This window comes from Oncorhynchus keta, chromosome 24 (assembly GCF_023373465.1).
Source record: "Oncorhynchus keta strain PuntledgeMale-10-30-2019 chromosome 24, Oket_V2, whole genome shotgun sequence".
Taxonomy (NCBI): domain Eukaryota; kingdom Metazoa; phylum Chordata; class Actinopteri; order Salmoniformes; family Salmonidae; genus Oncorhynchus; species Oncorhynchus keta.
Genome location: NC_068444.1, coordinates 36,616,284 through 36,632,798, shown reverse-complemented (window position 1 = coordinate 36,632,798; position 16,515 = coordinate 36,616,284). Strand labels below are relative to the sequence as shown.

Genomic DNA, 16,515 nt, shown 5'->3' with positions numbered 1-16,515 from the left:
AATGTATCAAAGTAACGAAGTGGGTTTCCTTCTGTATTGGTACATGTAATGAGACTGTGACGGGTGAAGGTTGCTGGCCGGATACTTGCCAACATGTGGCTGACTGTTCCATTCATAGTAATGCTCACGGCGAAGGCATGTCTGCACGATTCTGATGAGCGCCCCCTTGCTGGTCCTCTCTATGCTGCATGTTTGGCTGCAAACGGGACATCTTGAACAACTGCAGCAGGTCATCTTATGAGGTGGTGTTGACTGGAAGGGCCTGTAGTAGGGGTATGTACAGTGTAATAGACAGCAAAGTGGTCATTTACATTTTGTTTTAAAGAAAGGACAAACATTTCTGCACTTCACAACCAAAATGACTCTATTTGTTGTATCTGCATGGCTGGGGAATTAGCCTACTATTTATCAAGCCAGGTATTTTTAATACAACTTTTCACGTAAAACATTGCTGAACATGTTATGATACCCACCTTTTCTCCTTGTGGTAGGTCCTGGCATCCGTTCAAGACCAGGGGATCAGTCTGGCACCCAACTGTGCACTTTGTCTAACAGAAAAACAGGGTCAAGGATCATCCCTCAATTATAAACATAGCTTTTAGAGAACGTAATCTTGTTTGGAAGCTAAATTCTATTCTTTACAGATGTTGACTGACTGACTCTAGATTGGATTAGATTCAGGCCGGTGACGAAGTTACACTATGCAACATGTTATGCTACGGCCCTGGGTTGGTTTGAGTTTGTTGCCACTACTTAGTACACTGTTTGTAGTCAGACATGCGTTAGCTCGTACCACCATATCTGCATCCAATATATATTTGCGCCCTAGACATGGGTTGCATCTCGGAGGCTAATGTGACTGTTTCATCTAAATGACACTAACTTAGTGGCATGGAAATACGATGACATTGCTAAAGTAGGCAAATAATTAGAAGGAAACAACTTTGACATATTATGATGTCGTCAAATATACTTAAGTGAGATGGCAATGTTGCCATTACTGTTACTAACACAGTTCTAAAATATAGCTAGCAATGCTAATGTTAGCTAGCTAAAATATGGTGGTCCCCCTCTTAGTTAGCTGGCTAAAGTTGCATTTAACGTCAAGCAATCCAAATCTGAGTTGTATTAAGGTAGGCTAACATTATCCAGCTGGCTAGCTAGCTAGTTAGGTAGCTAGCTAGCTAGCTAGCTAGCTAGCTAGCGATGATAATGATGATCAAAATATACTTAACCAGATACATAACTAGCAATCTATGGTCTAGCTACCGGTATACGCACAACCACTGGGGACCAATGAACTCCAACCACTTATTCTGCATGATAGGGTCATTTGGCAGGGCATGCAAACCATAGTTGTTGGTTGTGCATCGTGTTGGAAGCATGCATTGCATGGTCAATCGGTATATGGCTTTTCAATCTCAAATAGCCATGATCCTTTGAACGCGTTGGTTGGGGGCGATGAAACAATGGAGTAGTGATGGGTCATTCGCGAACGAGTTGTAGGTGAACGTTGGAAGCCGGCTCACATATCAGAAGAGCTAAATCTATTTATTAAAATATACAAAAGTATTAAGATATGAAAAATCTAAAGATTTAAATGAATAGAATTAACTATTTCAAAGAACGAAAAAAGAAATGAAAGAATATAGGCCTAAATGCTCAAGCACACACACATTCTTTCTGACTGTCTGCTCCGACTAACAGCCTCACCTGTTGTTCCTGTCAATCAGACACGCAGTCTCAACCAATGAACCAAAGATGCGTGAGGGAGGGCCGAGCCAAATCACTCACAGTCACACCAGAGAGAAGCAAATGTAACCGCAGGACATGTGACAGAGTTGATGGAAACCCTATGTTCATCAATGGACAGAAAGTTTCACAGAATGGAATATAATCACATGCTATCAGAAACCGCTGCACTTGACCCCAGGTTTAAGAAGTTAGCCTTCAGTGATGCCAGAGCGATTGATGGGGCTTTTCAAAGAATAACCTCAGCAGCAGGGAGGGACAGACCCAGCAGTTAGCTGGCTCAGGCACCAGGGCAACAAGAAGAAGAGGGATCAAATGGAGCAGAAACATCTGCTGTTTGGATGCTGTTTGACGAGAGAGCAACTGGGGATGTAACACGAAGGAATCCCTCAGCAGATGCCATAATGGAGGTCCGATCCTGCAGATCCTCTGAGCTGGTGGAAGAACAAGGCCTCTGTCTACCCACGACTTACTAAAGTCATGATCGAGAGACTCTACATAGTGGCCACATCCGTTCCCTCTGAGAGGGTCTTATCGAAAACGGGACAAATAATTACAGAGAGAAGAAATCGCATCAGCCCCTCAAGTGAGGCAGCTTGCATTTCTGAATGCAAATCTCTCATAAAAGCAAAATATGGTCAGCATTGCTGTGTGCTGCTGGTTATAACATGGCAATAAAGAAGAGAGAGAAAAGAAGGACCAGTTTCATGTTTTAAGTGGGATGCTGCAGTTTTGCACATTGTGATTTATTTTTCTTTGATATGCTGTTCAGATGGTATTCATTTTGAATGGTTAGATTTATATGCACTTTGTTTATGTACATTAAAAAGTTATACTTTAAATGCAAATGTTTAATAGCATTCTTTTTCATAACAAACCAATGTATTTTTAATACATTGGAATGCCCATCACTACAATGGAGCACCATTCAATGAAGGGAAGCAAAGTGGGCGAAGGGGTGATTTGCACGTGGTCTTTGGCAAAAGTGGGCATGATTTGTTGACATAATTGTAATCCAAACCCAACCTCCATTTACTTGTTGTGACGTACTCAGGTTCAAAACTCTGTTTTAGAGGAGACTGACTTTATGACCAAAATGTTCTTATTTACAATTTTTGCAGTTCATTTTGACACTAGAATAAATGTTTCTGACTCCTATTAATGCCACACAGGCCTTTTCAAGGGGATTAGTTGGTTTTTAGGGCAGTCACTATTTAATGAATCAATTTGACTTTGGTAAAAACAATCTAACTACATAACAACATAATGTTAATAATTTATTTAAATGGTAAATCTATTTAGAAACTAGGTTACTCAATATGTAGCCTAGGCCTATTCACAATACAGGTGGATGCATCTTCAATAGGAGTGTGTGCGTGCATTGAGTTATTGAGCTTGTTTTGGCTGATTTCACAGCGCTACAGATGACAGACAAATCCCTTCCATTTGGGACTTATTTTACGGATCAACAACATTTGCATAGAAGTGGCTTATTTTTATAAAGGTGCGTGCTTTAACCAGTAATGACGATATTCACAAGGCAAGAGGGGGGCAGCCCATTGGAGCCCTATTCACACACACACAGTCAGTTCACTGAGGTAATAGATCATCATTGTGAGAGGTGTAATAGAAAGACTGTTTTGTTGGCCATCAGCTTTGAAATCAGCATATTTTGCACTATGGTTTGCATGTTACCACAAACAAAGTACTAGACTAGTGAATTGATGTTAGCTTCAGCTGTAAACTGAAGCTAACGCTCTAACCGGGGCGGCAGGTAGCCTAGTGGTAAGAGCGTTGGGCCAGTAACCAAAAGGTTGCTCGATCAAATCCCTAAACTGACAAGGTAAAAATCTGTTGTTCTGCTCCTGAACAAGGCAGTTAACCCACTGTTCCTAGGCCGTCATTATAATGTCACGTTTGTCAAAAGGAGCGGACCAAGTTCCACATACTTTATTACAAAGTGAAACCCACAATGCCAGCACCAAGCAGCGTACCATGGAGGTAAAGGAGAGCTGGACATGGGAGGAAATAATGGGTGGATGCAAGACCCTTCCTTGATGGGAGTCGCCAAGGAGCATAGGAGAACAGCAACAACACCGGGATCCTTGGCCACAGAAACCCCAAGATTTAATTTGGAGTGGGGCTGTCGGTCGAGCCGAGGAGAGAGCCAGAGACCGTCGGGGAGTCGATGGAGCTGTTGGAGGAGGTAGATCGGAGAGAGATGTTGGTTAGGTTTATTCTGCAGCGCATTCGCCCTGAAGAGCGTCTTCCCAGCCCGGTACGTCCTGTGCCGGCTCCCCGCACTCACCCTGAAGAGCGTGTCATCAGTCCGGTGCCATCTGTGCCGGCTCCACGCACCAGGCCTCCAGTGCGCCTCCCCAGCCCGGTACGTCCTGTGCCGGCTCCCCGCACTCGTCCACCAGTGTGTGTGTACAGGCCAGAGTCTCCAGCGACGGTTCACAGTCCAGAGTCACACCCGTGTTTTAGGTCAGGGCGTGACTAGGGGGTGTTCTAGTCTTTACATTTCTATGTTGGTGTATTTTGTATGGTTCCCAATTAGAGGCGGCTGATTATCGTTGTCTCTAATTGGGGATCATACTGAAGTTGTCCATTGTTCCCACCTGCATTGAGGGATATTGTTTTCAGTTAGTGCCTAAGTGCGCTCTCTACTGGGCTTTAGTTTTTTATTAGTTGTTTTTGTGAAGTTTCACTTTGTAATAAAGTATGTGGAACCTTGGTCCACTCCTTTCGACGATGTGACAGAGAAATAAGAATTTGTTCTTAACTGACTTACTTAGTTAAACAAAGGTCCAATAATTGTTTTAAACTAGCAAGGAAAGGTAGCCTAACAAAGCTGGAAGCTACCAGTATCCTCTTGCATTGTAAAGTCTTTTAAAAATCATTCATGGACAGTGTTTTGTAAACAGTAATTAACAGTAAAAAAAATATCTACATGCCGTGTTGCATTATTCAAGTGTGTTAACTTGTGTGCAGCATGATGCAGCCCAGACTCCCAGTGCAGGCTGAGTGGAGCAGGCACACTGCACTCGCGCTATAAGAGGGACATCGGCTGCACTGATAGACAGACTTGATGATATGTAAGACACATTTTACAGAAGTACCAAAAGAAACAAAAATTCCAGTACCGAACCTTGTTTTATGTTCTAGTATCAAAAAAGTACAGAAGTTTTGGTATACCGTGCAACACTAGGGCAGACTGTTTTCGCACTCACTTTGACCACCAGACAACAGAAAGAGAAAGAAAACTGTTATGAGCTGAACATTACAGTATGCCAGTGGGAGGTCCTTTGTTGCTGCTATGTTTTCCCATTGTAGCCAATTCAATTGCAGTAATTCCTTTTACCAACTTTTATTTATGTTTTTTTGTATTTGTGTTACCGATTTAGTAACAGATTTACAAGTTTTTATCACTTAATAACGAATAAACTAAATTGGTAGGTCTACCTTTTCGTGTTACTTCTATGACCCTTCATTGTTCTCCCTCATGGAGGGATTAGAACAATATTTTACAGAACTTCTCCAAAACTAAATGTAAGTGTTGATATTGGTTGGCAGACATCTTTACTTCAACATTTATTATGTTTTGATGTATTTCTAATACCTTTTAAGACTGTTTATGGGAAATGTTTTCTAAGACCCCCTTTCCATCCGTTTAACCAGAGATCAAAGCCCGTAATTTATGCCTAATTTCTAAGATGTAAAATGGTTAAAATGTTTCCCCAAAATATAGACTCTTAGCTTTCCTTTGACACCCAGTTTGATTTGCTCTTCTGAACCTCATGTTGCTGGTCATGCGTCCTTTTACATTGAATTGTCCTGCTTCAGTCTGGAGAAACATGCTATCCATTGTGGAAACACCTTTCTGTCCGAGCTCCTAAATGAAACTACGGTTGGACGGCATGGTACAGGGGGGGCATTGAGGACAAGACTTTGATTCCTGCACCCGCTGTCCGAGGGTCCTATAAAGTCTGTAGTAATGCTGTCTATCCACCTGGCTGTGCTCCTAAAGGAGCATACTTTATCCTTTTATGGGAACCGCTATGTTTACCTCTGGGCTCTGACAGGGACACGCTTTCTGAAGCAAAGGAAATGAAAAGCAAAACGAAGACACACAAACTGGAATCTATTGACTTTCAGTTCAAATATTACATGTGACACCAGTTACCATAGTCCTGTAATTTTATGTTTTAATTTAACTAGGCAAGGCAGTTGAGAACAAATTCTTATTTACAATGATGTCCAAACCTGGACGACGCTGGGCCAATTGTGCTCCGCCCTATGTGACTCCCAATCACAGCCGGACGTGATACAGCCTGGAATCGAACCAGGGACTGTAGTGACACCTGTTGCACGGAGATGCAGTGGCTTAGACCACTGGACCATTCCAAAGCCCTGTAATGTCCATCCAAGATTGTCTAAGTTATGTTATTTAAAAGACTCCAACCAAAGCCCCTCTTGTCTCCATCTGGCAATATATATCGCATCAGTATTCCCCTGAAAAGCATGCCAGGACACCCTATTAATGCAGAATATCAAAGGCTCTGATTTAATTTGAAGCAGCCTTATGAGTGGTATTTCTGTCCCTTCTCCCCAAACCCTCTTCAAAAGGACAGGCTGGCAGGCCACCAAGGGGGGTCGGTCCTCTGACACTAGCGACCACCTGGAGTTCAATACCTCCAAAGGAACTAATGGTTTCGCTCTCTCCTTTTATGCTTTTTCTCAGAATAATTTTTTGACTTGTTGGAGATGAGTCATTGTAGTTGAAAGGAGTATACTCCATGGATTTGCTGGGTCTATTTGGTTTCTTCAAGAAACATTTGACTTTTCTATCCGCTGATTTGTTCATTAAAGAAAGTTGTTGTAGACTTCGAATTTTGACATTCCTTGATGATTTGAGGAAGGATATACCGTGGGGTCCAGAATGATTGGATCCCTTGATAAAGATATGGAAAAAAGACAAAAATAAATGAATAATACAATTGCTGAGCTTATATTTATATTGTATGCAACATTATTTTATACTAATATAGATTTAGTTTAACAAGTAATAAAATATCTCAAAAAGATGGGGGTGTATCTCCTATTTTCAATAATCCGTCACTTTCTCCTTGCGAGGATAACGACACTGAGCCTTTTTGTAAAATGTTTTATGATATTGGAGAACACATTGGGAGGGATCTTTGACCATTCCACCATACAGAATCTTTCCAGATCCTTGATGTCCTTGGTCTGTGCTTATGGACTGCCCTCTTCCATTCAAACCCCAGCTTTTCAATGGGGTTCAAGTCTGGAGACAGAGATGGCCGTTGCAAAATGTTGATTTTGCTGGCAATTAACCACTTTCCTGGCAAAGGCAACCAGGTTTTTGTCTAAAATGTCCTTGTACTTGCTTCATGATGCCATTGACCACTGGCATACCACATGTGGGGGGCTTTTGTGGGCCCTCTCAAGGTCGGCCCCTTCCCCAGATAGCATATGAACACATCACCGAATGTATCCCCCGGGGCAAAATGAGTTCAACACCCTGTCACAAGACATGGTGAAAATGTTTAGAATTACCAGAAATTAGCTTTCAAAATCGATAATTCTCTCAGCCTCATTACAAAATGTGTCAAATGGCATGAGAATAACTATAACTGCATATGTTTCTCTCTGCCCCATGGCAATATGTGTAGAATTGCATGGATTTTTGCTTTAAAATGGCAGCATTTTACATTTACATTTACATTTAAGTCATTTAGCAGACGCTCTTATCCAGAGCGACTTACAAATTGGTGCATACACCTTATGACATTTTTTCTCAGCCCCATGGTAAAATGTGTAGAATAGCATGAGATAGCTTAGACGTTTATTGTCATGACTCTTGTCCTGGAGACAGAACTGAGCGGTGTCCGCTAGATAGGCCAGCTGCAAAGTCAAAATTGGCTATATCGTAAAAATGAATTTAAGGTTAGGGTTAGGCATTAGGATTAGCAGTGTGGTTAGGGTTAAAATAACGACTGTATTACTTTGTGGCTGTGCGAGCTAGTGACCACTGCAGAGCTGCCTACAGTACACAAATCAATGCAATTAATGCCAACCTGCATTTCAGAGCCAGATTTGACAGGTACAGAGCTAGGTGTATTTTGGTTGATGTATCCACCACCCACCTCCACTTCTAGCTCAAATCTACGCATGTGAATGTATACAGTAGGCTACAGCAGAATCATAGAATTTAAAAACAATACATTTAAATTAATTTCCTATCTGACTGACACTGTGCTGTGTATCTCTCTCGTCTGGGCTTCGTAGAAAAACAAAGCTATCAAAAGTGAATAGGAATTCAGAACCGGCTATGAACTTGTTATATCATTGTTAGGACAGACTGAGTACAGGGGGGCTTATTTTGAATCACAATACCCGTGTTCAAGTGGTGCCAGTGGCACAGTGCTAATGCCTTGTATCTGAGTGTCATCTCTCAGCTCTCTGTACCTCCGAAGGGCAACAGCACCAATCTACCAGCTCCGCTAGGATTCGCTGGAAACGATGCCCTATCGCGAACCATCCTCCCACATGAGACAACATAATATAATTTCCAATCCCAAAGAATAAGGCCATAGTGCCAAGTGCCCACTCTCTCTATGATCAGCACAATACGATGCATATGGTATAGTGAAGCCAAAGTACTTCTGAAGCTGGTCTTTTACAGCAAATTGTTGGATGAGGCACTTCTGGGTAGTCATAACAAGGCCTCTGAAGTAAAAATGCAGGGTAGTAGAAAGGCCTTATAATCCAGCCTCCCAGCCTATAAAGGAGGGCTGGCTGGTGTGACAGATAACTGATTCTATTCACAGGCCGTAAGGTGGGGAGAAACAGTATGGTGATTTTTGCCTCAAATTACTGGTTATGCAGCACTTCTCTCCAATCTGGCCTTTAAGTGCCTTTCTTTTCCAACCCGTTGACTGGATGCTCACATAGCGTTATTTATTGATTGAAGTTTGTGGGCCTTTTTTTTCTCAAATGGAAATATAGAAAAAGCTCCAACACGCAAAAGCAAGTCTGTCAAAACAGAACAGACATTGAGCCGCTCATTCTTGACGAGATTAGTTCATGTGAACGGTTCCATTTGCTAATCGTTCTCAATTCAGTGACCCCCCCCCCACACACACACACACACACACACACACACACACACACACACACACACACACACTTCATTCTAGCTTCAGGGACAGAACGTTAAACTTTGCTTACACATCTCTCTCCATTCAATTCACAGGTCCAAGGACTTAATCAAGGAGGCCATTCTTGACAACGACTTCATGAAGAACCTCGAGCTTTCTCAGATCCAGGAGATCGTTGACTCCATGTACCCAGTAGAATATGGCAAAGACAGCTGCATTATCAAAGAAGGAGATGTGGGCTCCTTGGTGTACGTGATGGAAGGTAAGGCATTTGTGCAAATGTCATGTTAACCTCCCATATTGAAGACAACTCGAGCATGTAGAGTTGGAGTCCTCTCGCATCTCGCAGAGGAAAACTTTTTGTGTGCTCATGACTTCACTCGCTTAACAATAGACGTGACCCCTTGTTCTGTAGTTCTGCACTTTCCCCCTATGTATCGACCCTCTGTTGTACCTGATGTCTAGTTAAAGAAAGAGCGAAATTAACCCAACAGGAAAGCCATGTGGTTGGTGTGTCTACTGTGGGATCTTCATGGTTAAGACCCTTCTGTTCTCATCCCTTTTATTCATCACCGGTTTAGTTAGGAGTAGATCTGGAAACAGTGATCGCCCGACTTGACCCATAGATGCATTTCCAGGAATGTGAATAAATTTTCCTCTGCTGGGCTGTTGTCCACAACACGGAGTGAATCTGTTGATGCCAGATGGAATAGAGTAGCATTTTCCACGATTGATGTCAGCTGTTCCTGTCCTGTTTGTTGCAACACAGTCTCATAACATCACATTTCAGAGTGGTTATCTTATGTGGTGCTAGTTCCGCAGAACCAGAACAAAACATGGAGAATGGAGAGGGATTTGTGAAGTGTGTTATTGAAAGCTTTTTTTTCCGTGTCCATGTCTATGTATAGCCAAATGTCTAAACTGAACTGAAACAGTTATTAAGAGCAACTTCCGTTTGCACTTCTGGTCAATGTTGACTTTAGCCACAAGCAGTGTGTGTGTTTTTGTTCCAAATTGCTTTTGTCCCAATATTAAAGGGTTCAGTAGTTATAGAACATTGTCAGGAACTTGACTGAAAGATCCTGTTCTCAGAGGACCTGGGTAATTTTTTTTGGCAGGACATGCTGTCACTGTCTTGCCGTTGAAAACAATACTTAAAAAGCCTGTTTACACCAGTTTCTTCCCAGCTCCTTGTCATTTCCTTGTAGCCTAACTTGATACCACAAGGAGCACTCCACTTTTATTTTAATCTGATAACATGCTTTATGTACTTTACAGAAATGACTGAAAATTCATCTCCAGGTCTACTGAATGCCATGAGTGGTACTGTGTCACTCTGTTACTGTGGCTCTGTATTCTACTGTGCTGTCGGGTGGTTCAGAGTGGTCCTGAGGAAGAGGCTCAAGCTGATTTCAGTCTTGGCTTGAGCTGTCATTGAGCCACACTCTGCCATTGATTATGAGTAAGCAAGACAAATTCCCTAATCTGAGCACAGGTGCCCACCACGGCCGAGCGAGAGATTAGCACGTAGGAATGCTGCCTCGATGTGGTTCAAGGTGTCCTCGTCGATGGAGCCTTGAAGGATCTGGTAATGGGAGGAACATTTTATTCTTAGAGAAGTTATTCTCCCATCTGATGGCGTCCACCTTGAATGTGCCCCTTACCTCTACTCTATTCTGAATGTACACAATGGTAAAGTCTGAGGACAAGTTCGCTGACAAAAGTGAATTTCTTAAAAGTTAAATTAAAATGATAAAAAAACAAATTTGTAGGAATATTGCATTCGTGTGAGGGTTCGGTGTAGGCGTTGACTTGTTGAGAGTGTCTTGCTGTGTTAGCAGACTGGTTCATTTACTACTGATGGACTTACTTGTTTCCCACCAGGCGGTCTCTCTCTGCATGAGATGTGTTTTGTATCGACAGGCTCCGTACAGAAGACCCACTTCACTGTGAGATACCTTCTGGCAACATACTGTATTTATAGTTTGTAAGGGCCTATATAAGTTGAATACACGTTAAGTAATAACTATATTCATCCACAAGTAGAGCTTTTCTAGTTTGTGCATTTTTACTTTTCTTGTCTGGTTGTTTATGAGTCAATTGCAACCATCAAAAGCCAACAGATTATCGCCAGCTGATCTCTCATTAAACCATCAATACGTGATAAAATCACAGGCACAGCTGATCTCAATTGCAACAAACATTAGCCAGCAATTTACCACTCCCTTATGCGGATGTCGAGGTTATCTTTTTGTCTTGATTGCAGCCAACCAGGGGTTGGAACAGAAATCATTTTCCAATCGTTTTGTTCTGAACAGAACCTTTATTTTTTTGTTGTTGTCCCGTTTCACTGTTCCGACCAGCAAAATGAAGTTCTGAACCGGTTTGAACCCCCAAAAAGTACTGGTTTATATCGTTCTTTCTGTTCCTTCTTAAACCTCTGAACTCCATTTTTCCCCCTTCATTTAGCTCAACATTAAATTACTTCACCAATCAGTGTGAATAGAGCAGCTCGCTATGGAGCGGGAAAGCGATTTAATCTGTATAAGAAAGTCATTAAGAACAAATTCAATTTTGTCGTAACAACATGGTTTAATCATAATGCCAGACACAGTGTAGGGAGCGAGATGCAACTGAACTTTTGCGGGTGATAAGATAGCGAGAGAAGATGGAGGACACTTGGCTTTTAGCACTGGGCAGCTTGTTATGACATGCATTATCTGAATTGGGCCCACTGAATTATATTTAGAAAGAACGACTTCTGTAAATCCAATGTGAAACGTGATAACTGTAATATCCTAACTAGCATTGCAAAAGTGAATCCATTCTTTTAAACATCTCTCCCTAATTTCTGAATCATGCTTGTAACTTCGTCAGTAAGCTACAGTAACCTATGCTTCAGAGGGGAGGGGCAGGTAGCCTAAACACACACACACACACACACACACACACACACACACTGGCTAAGATTTCCAGCTGTCAGGCAGACACTGGAATAGGTTTCTGAGTGACAAGAGTGAGGGCTTTGTATATGCACTTTGTTAGGATTTTGTGGGACTGGAAAAAAATATGCCTGGAATGTAAAATAACGTTATTATCCGGTTCCTATGTTTTAAAATAATGGTTCTGTCCCAGAACAGTATAGATCACTTAGTTTCCGGTTCTGTTCTTCAAATATTGTTTTCTGTTCTGTTCCCTGAACCGGTTCCAACAATTTTCCAAGACTATTTCGCCCTCTGGCTGGTATTATCATCGGAGCAACTTAGTCTGCTCATAAAGGAGGACTATCTATTTATCTATTTCACAATCGTTCCGTACAACTGAAACAAAGTATTTCCTCGTTTTCTGTGGCAATTACCAGACAAAACTCATTTTGATGGTGTGTGTGTGTGTGTGTGTGTGTGTGTGTGTGTGTGTGTGTGTGTGTGTGTGTGTGTGTGTGTGTGTGTGTGTGTGTGTGTGTGTGTGTGTGTGTGTGTGTGTGTTTAGGCTACCTGCCCCTCTTATTATTTTCTTTGGTTCCAATTGATGTAGTCCATTAAATACAACTGTCTTTAAAATAAAATGGTCTGAGATGTTTTTTCTCCCCAAATTTGTGGTATCCAATTGGTAGTTACAGTCTTGTCTCATCGCTGCAACTCCCGTATGGACTCAGGAGAGGCAAAGGTTGAGAGCTGTGCGACCCCGAAAACACAATCCAACCAAGCTGCACTGCTTCTTGACACAATGCCCACTTAACCCAGAAGCCAGCCACACCAATGTGTCGGAGGAAACACCTGGCGACCATGTCTGCGTGCGCTGCGCCCTGCCCGCCACAGGAGTCTCTAGTGCTCGATGGGACAAGGACATCCCTGCTGGCCAAACCCTCCCCTAACCTGGGCGACACAGGGCCAATTGTGCATCGCCCCATGGGTCTCCCAGTCACAGCCAGCTGCGACAGAGCCTGGACTCAAACCCAGAATGCTTATGGCACAGCTAGCACTCCAGTGCCTTAGACCACTGTGCCACCCGGGAGGCCTGGAGATTACATATTAAGTCTAGGTAGGTAAGTGAAGAAAAACAATAATAAACTAGCAATGAGAGCATGTCGAATTTGGTGAACAAAACATAGAATTGCTCATTTTCCACCTGAGGGTTATTTGATCGAATATAGGTTTCGTAATGGTTAGGTTGATACGAATGCACTGACATACAGTAAGTGGGTGCACGTGGCATTTCGGCAACTTGTCATACAGGACTCATCACGGATATAACTTGTTTTAGCATGGACATTGCCATTGAGGCCTTCCACTATTTTAAAGTAGTCAACTGGTGGGGATACCTATGACTTGGGAGCAATCAGCCAATGAAGAAGAAGAAAATGTACTACTTTAAAATGGAGATTGCGTCAATGGCGCTGTGCATGCTGTCACAGACACCAATGGCACAGATACAAAGATGAGTCCTCTGTCTCTATGGCCTGTTGTTCACACGTGTATCTCTCAGTTCCTAGAATGGTCCCACCTGATCTCGGCTCCTCCCACCTGCCTTCCATCTTTGAGGACATGTATTTCTATTGTTAGAGTGGTCACTTGACTGTCAATATAATTGATCATCTTTGGTGTTTCTTATTATTGTTGACGATGTTGCCCCAATGCTTGCTCTGGCATTTAAAGCCCCATGGTTTACACATAGACCTACAGCATCCTAGTGTTAAGATGTGATACGATTGTGTCTGTAGTACAAAACAATCAACTCAGACTTTATTTGTCACATGCGCCGAATACAACAAGTGTAGACCTTTACCGTGAAATGCTTACTTACAAGCCCTTGAACAACAGCGCAGTTCAAGAAGAGTTGAGAAAATATTTACCAAATAAACAAAAGTTTTAAAAAAAGTTATAATTTTTTTAAAATAAAAAGTAACACAATAACAGCGAGGCTATATACAGGGTCAGTGTGTGTGTGTGGGGGGTACAGGTTAGTCGAGGTAAGTTGTACGTGTAGGTAGGGGTGACGTGATGATAATAAAGATAATAAACAGCGGTGTACAAAACAAATGGAGTGTGGTCAATGTAATAGGGGCCATTTGATGAATTGTTCAGCAGATTTATGGCTTGGGAGTAGAAGCTGTTAAGGAGCCTTTGAGATAATATAGGTTTAGTGACAACACTAGAAAGTCATTTTCTGTGTCTCCTCTCACACAGCACAGTCACCAACCTAACATGATCTCATTGACATCTGCATAATGTCAAAACCCTAATTCGCTTTCCATCATTTATTGAACTCATTAATGAGGTTAATGTTGTATAACTCATTGTGTGGGGATTGAAGGGTCTCTCTGAATACTCAACCTATCACATACATCCTTGATTAATGATGTATTTACCATGGACACACACCACCTCTGACATCTTCCTAGAGATGACAAGGGTCAAGGTTTAACGCATGCGGTCTCTTCATTAGACTCTATGGAGCAGAGAACAAGATTCAGCATCACTGCTGCTGTCAATTAATAATGACCTTGTCGCTATTGCTGAACGTTAATGGGAAGAAATACCCTGGCTAATGTGCCTGCTCTCCCAACAACTGCTATCTGGCTCTGGACACAAATAAATAACCAGGAAGAATTGAGAAACCCATTGATATTCTAACACAGCACAGATAGCTAAGTACGTGATTGCTTCACTGAGGAGCGAAATGTGAATAGAGAGAATTTATGTGTGTGAGTGTTTGACACTTTTGGGCAGGGATAAACATTCTCAGCCTTTTCCAACATTTCCCAGTCTTCTCCGTGGCCCTGTTAAACCCACAGATGGACTCCAAATATAATGTGAGATGTAAACGGGAAGAGAAAATGACCCGAATGAGATTCTGATGATGACAGAGCGCTATACTGTACTTGGGTGTTTTTTAAAAAGAGGATACGACCGTGAAAAACTCATCAATTCTGTTTTTGAAATGGGCACAGATGGAAATTGGCTCCGTCAGCCAACAAGTTACACTTTACAGTCATAAACCAAAATGCACCCAAGCTGTCTCAACATGGATTTGGTTGCATAGCAACCTGCTGGATTCTCATCCTTTGGCAACCCACATTAAATACTATACTACATACTGTAGTATCCCTTAATTATGAGTAGTACTTACTATAGAATGTTGTCGTATACTGTACAATACTCTAGTAAATACTACAGTAAAATATGCAAAAACAATACAGTCCGCAAAAAACACTACACTTTTTAAATGATAGAAATGACTATTTTTCAATACTACAGTCTGCGAAAACACTACAGTAAATCCTACAGCGTAGTACAGTCCACAGAAAGACGACAGTGTACTACAATCAACAAAACACTACATTAATTACTGTAGTATATGATAGCCTTTCCTTTTAGTATAGCATTTTTACTATAGTTAACTGTAAATACTACAGTATGCACTACAGTAAATACTATAGTGAATACAACAGTAAAGTCTGCAAAAACACTACAGTGCGTATGTTGTTTATATACATCTACATTAATATACAAGATTCCAGATTCCAGGTCTCAGACCTGGGATTTCGTGCTATAGATCCAATGATCTGAGAGGGTTTGAGGTGAACAACTAAGGCTAATGCAATGAATGAATATATTGTATGGGCAACTGACAAATGTAACATTTATATAACTAGGCAAGTCAGTTAAGAACAAATTCTTATTACAATGACAGCCTACGCCGGCCAAACCGAGATGACGCTGGGCCATTGTGCGCTGCCCTATGGGACTCCCAATCACGGGTTTTGAAGAGTGAAAAAGTTAATGAATTAACATTGACTGTTTAAAAGTGAAATTAAATAAATGCCATGTGGTGTGACCACTATAATTTTCTATATTTATTATTTCTCTAAACGTCTCACAAAATATATTGTCATATTATAATTTAGAAACTATTTCAGAATACATGCTAATTAATGATATATTGCAAGCAGCCATATTGTGATTCTCACTTGGCAACACTCCTTTTTGGAACTGTATATATTTTCAGAAAAAAAATAAAAACACAAAAATAAATGAGATCGTTATTGTATTTTTTTGTGGGACAAGACTATATTGCATTTGGGAATGGATAATTAAGCAATAAGGCACGAGGGGTGTGCCCAATATACCACAGCCAAGGGCTGTTCTTATGCACAACGACGCATCATGGATTGCCTGGACACAGCCCTTAGCCGTGGTATATTGGCCATATACCACAAACCCCGAGGTGCCTTATTGCTATTATTAAATGGTTACCAATGTTCGTAGAGCAATAAAAATAAATGTTTTGTCATAACCTTGGTATATACCACGGCAGTCAGCCAATCAGCATTAAGGAACCACCCAGTTTATAATAGAAGTTATATGTTGACTGAAATGCTATGAAACAAGGTTTAAAGAGAGAATCTAGGATTCAACAACAAAGCAGACCCTCCGCCACCTTTTTTCTGGTCAACAGCTATGGCCTGGAGCTGGAGAAAGGTAACCACTCTCAAATTCATCAACAGAACTATGGACACAATGATTGATCATCCGTGAAATCATGATATCATGTTTTGTACCAATCTCAGATGACCTTT

At 41.5% G+C, this 16,515-nt stretch overlaps 1 protein-coding gene across 5 annotated transcripts in view; it reads left to right on the top strand.

Moving 5' to 3' along the window:
• The window catches only part of prkg1b (protein kinase cGMP-dependent 1b), a 159,747-nt gene that overhangs the window by 24,571 nt on the left and 118,661 nt on the right, over positions 1 to 16,515 (top strand). For all 5 annotated transcript variants that reach the window (XM_035734582.2, XM_035734583.2, XM_035734587.2 and 2 more), the window contains exon 2: positions 9,032 to 9,198. In XM_035734582.2, coding sequence (XP_035590475.1) covers positions 9,032 to 9,198 — 167 coding nt within the window. The remainder of the gene's footprint in view (positions 1 to 9,031; positions 9,199 to 16,515) is intronic.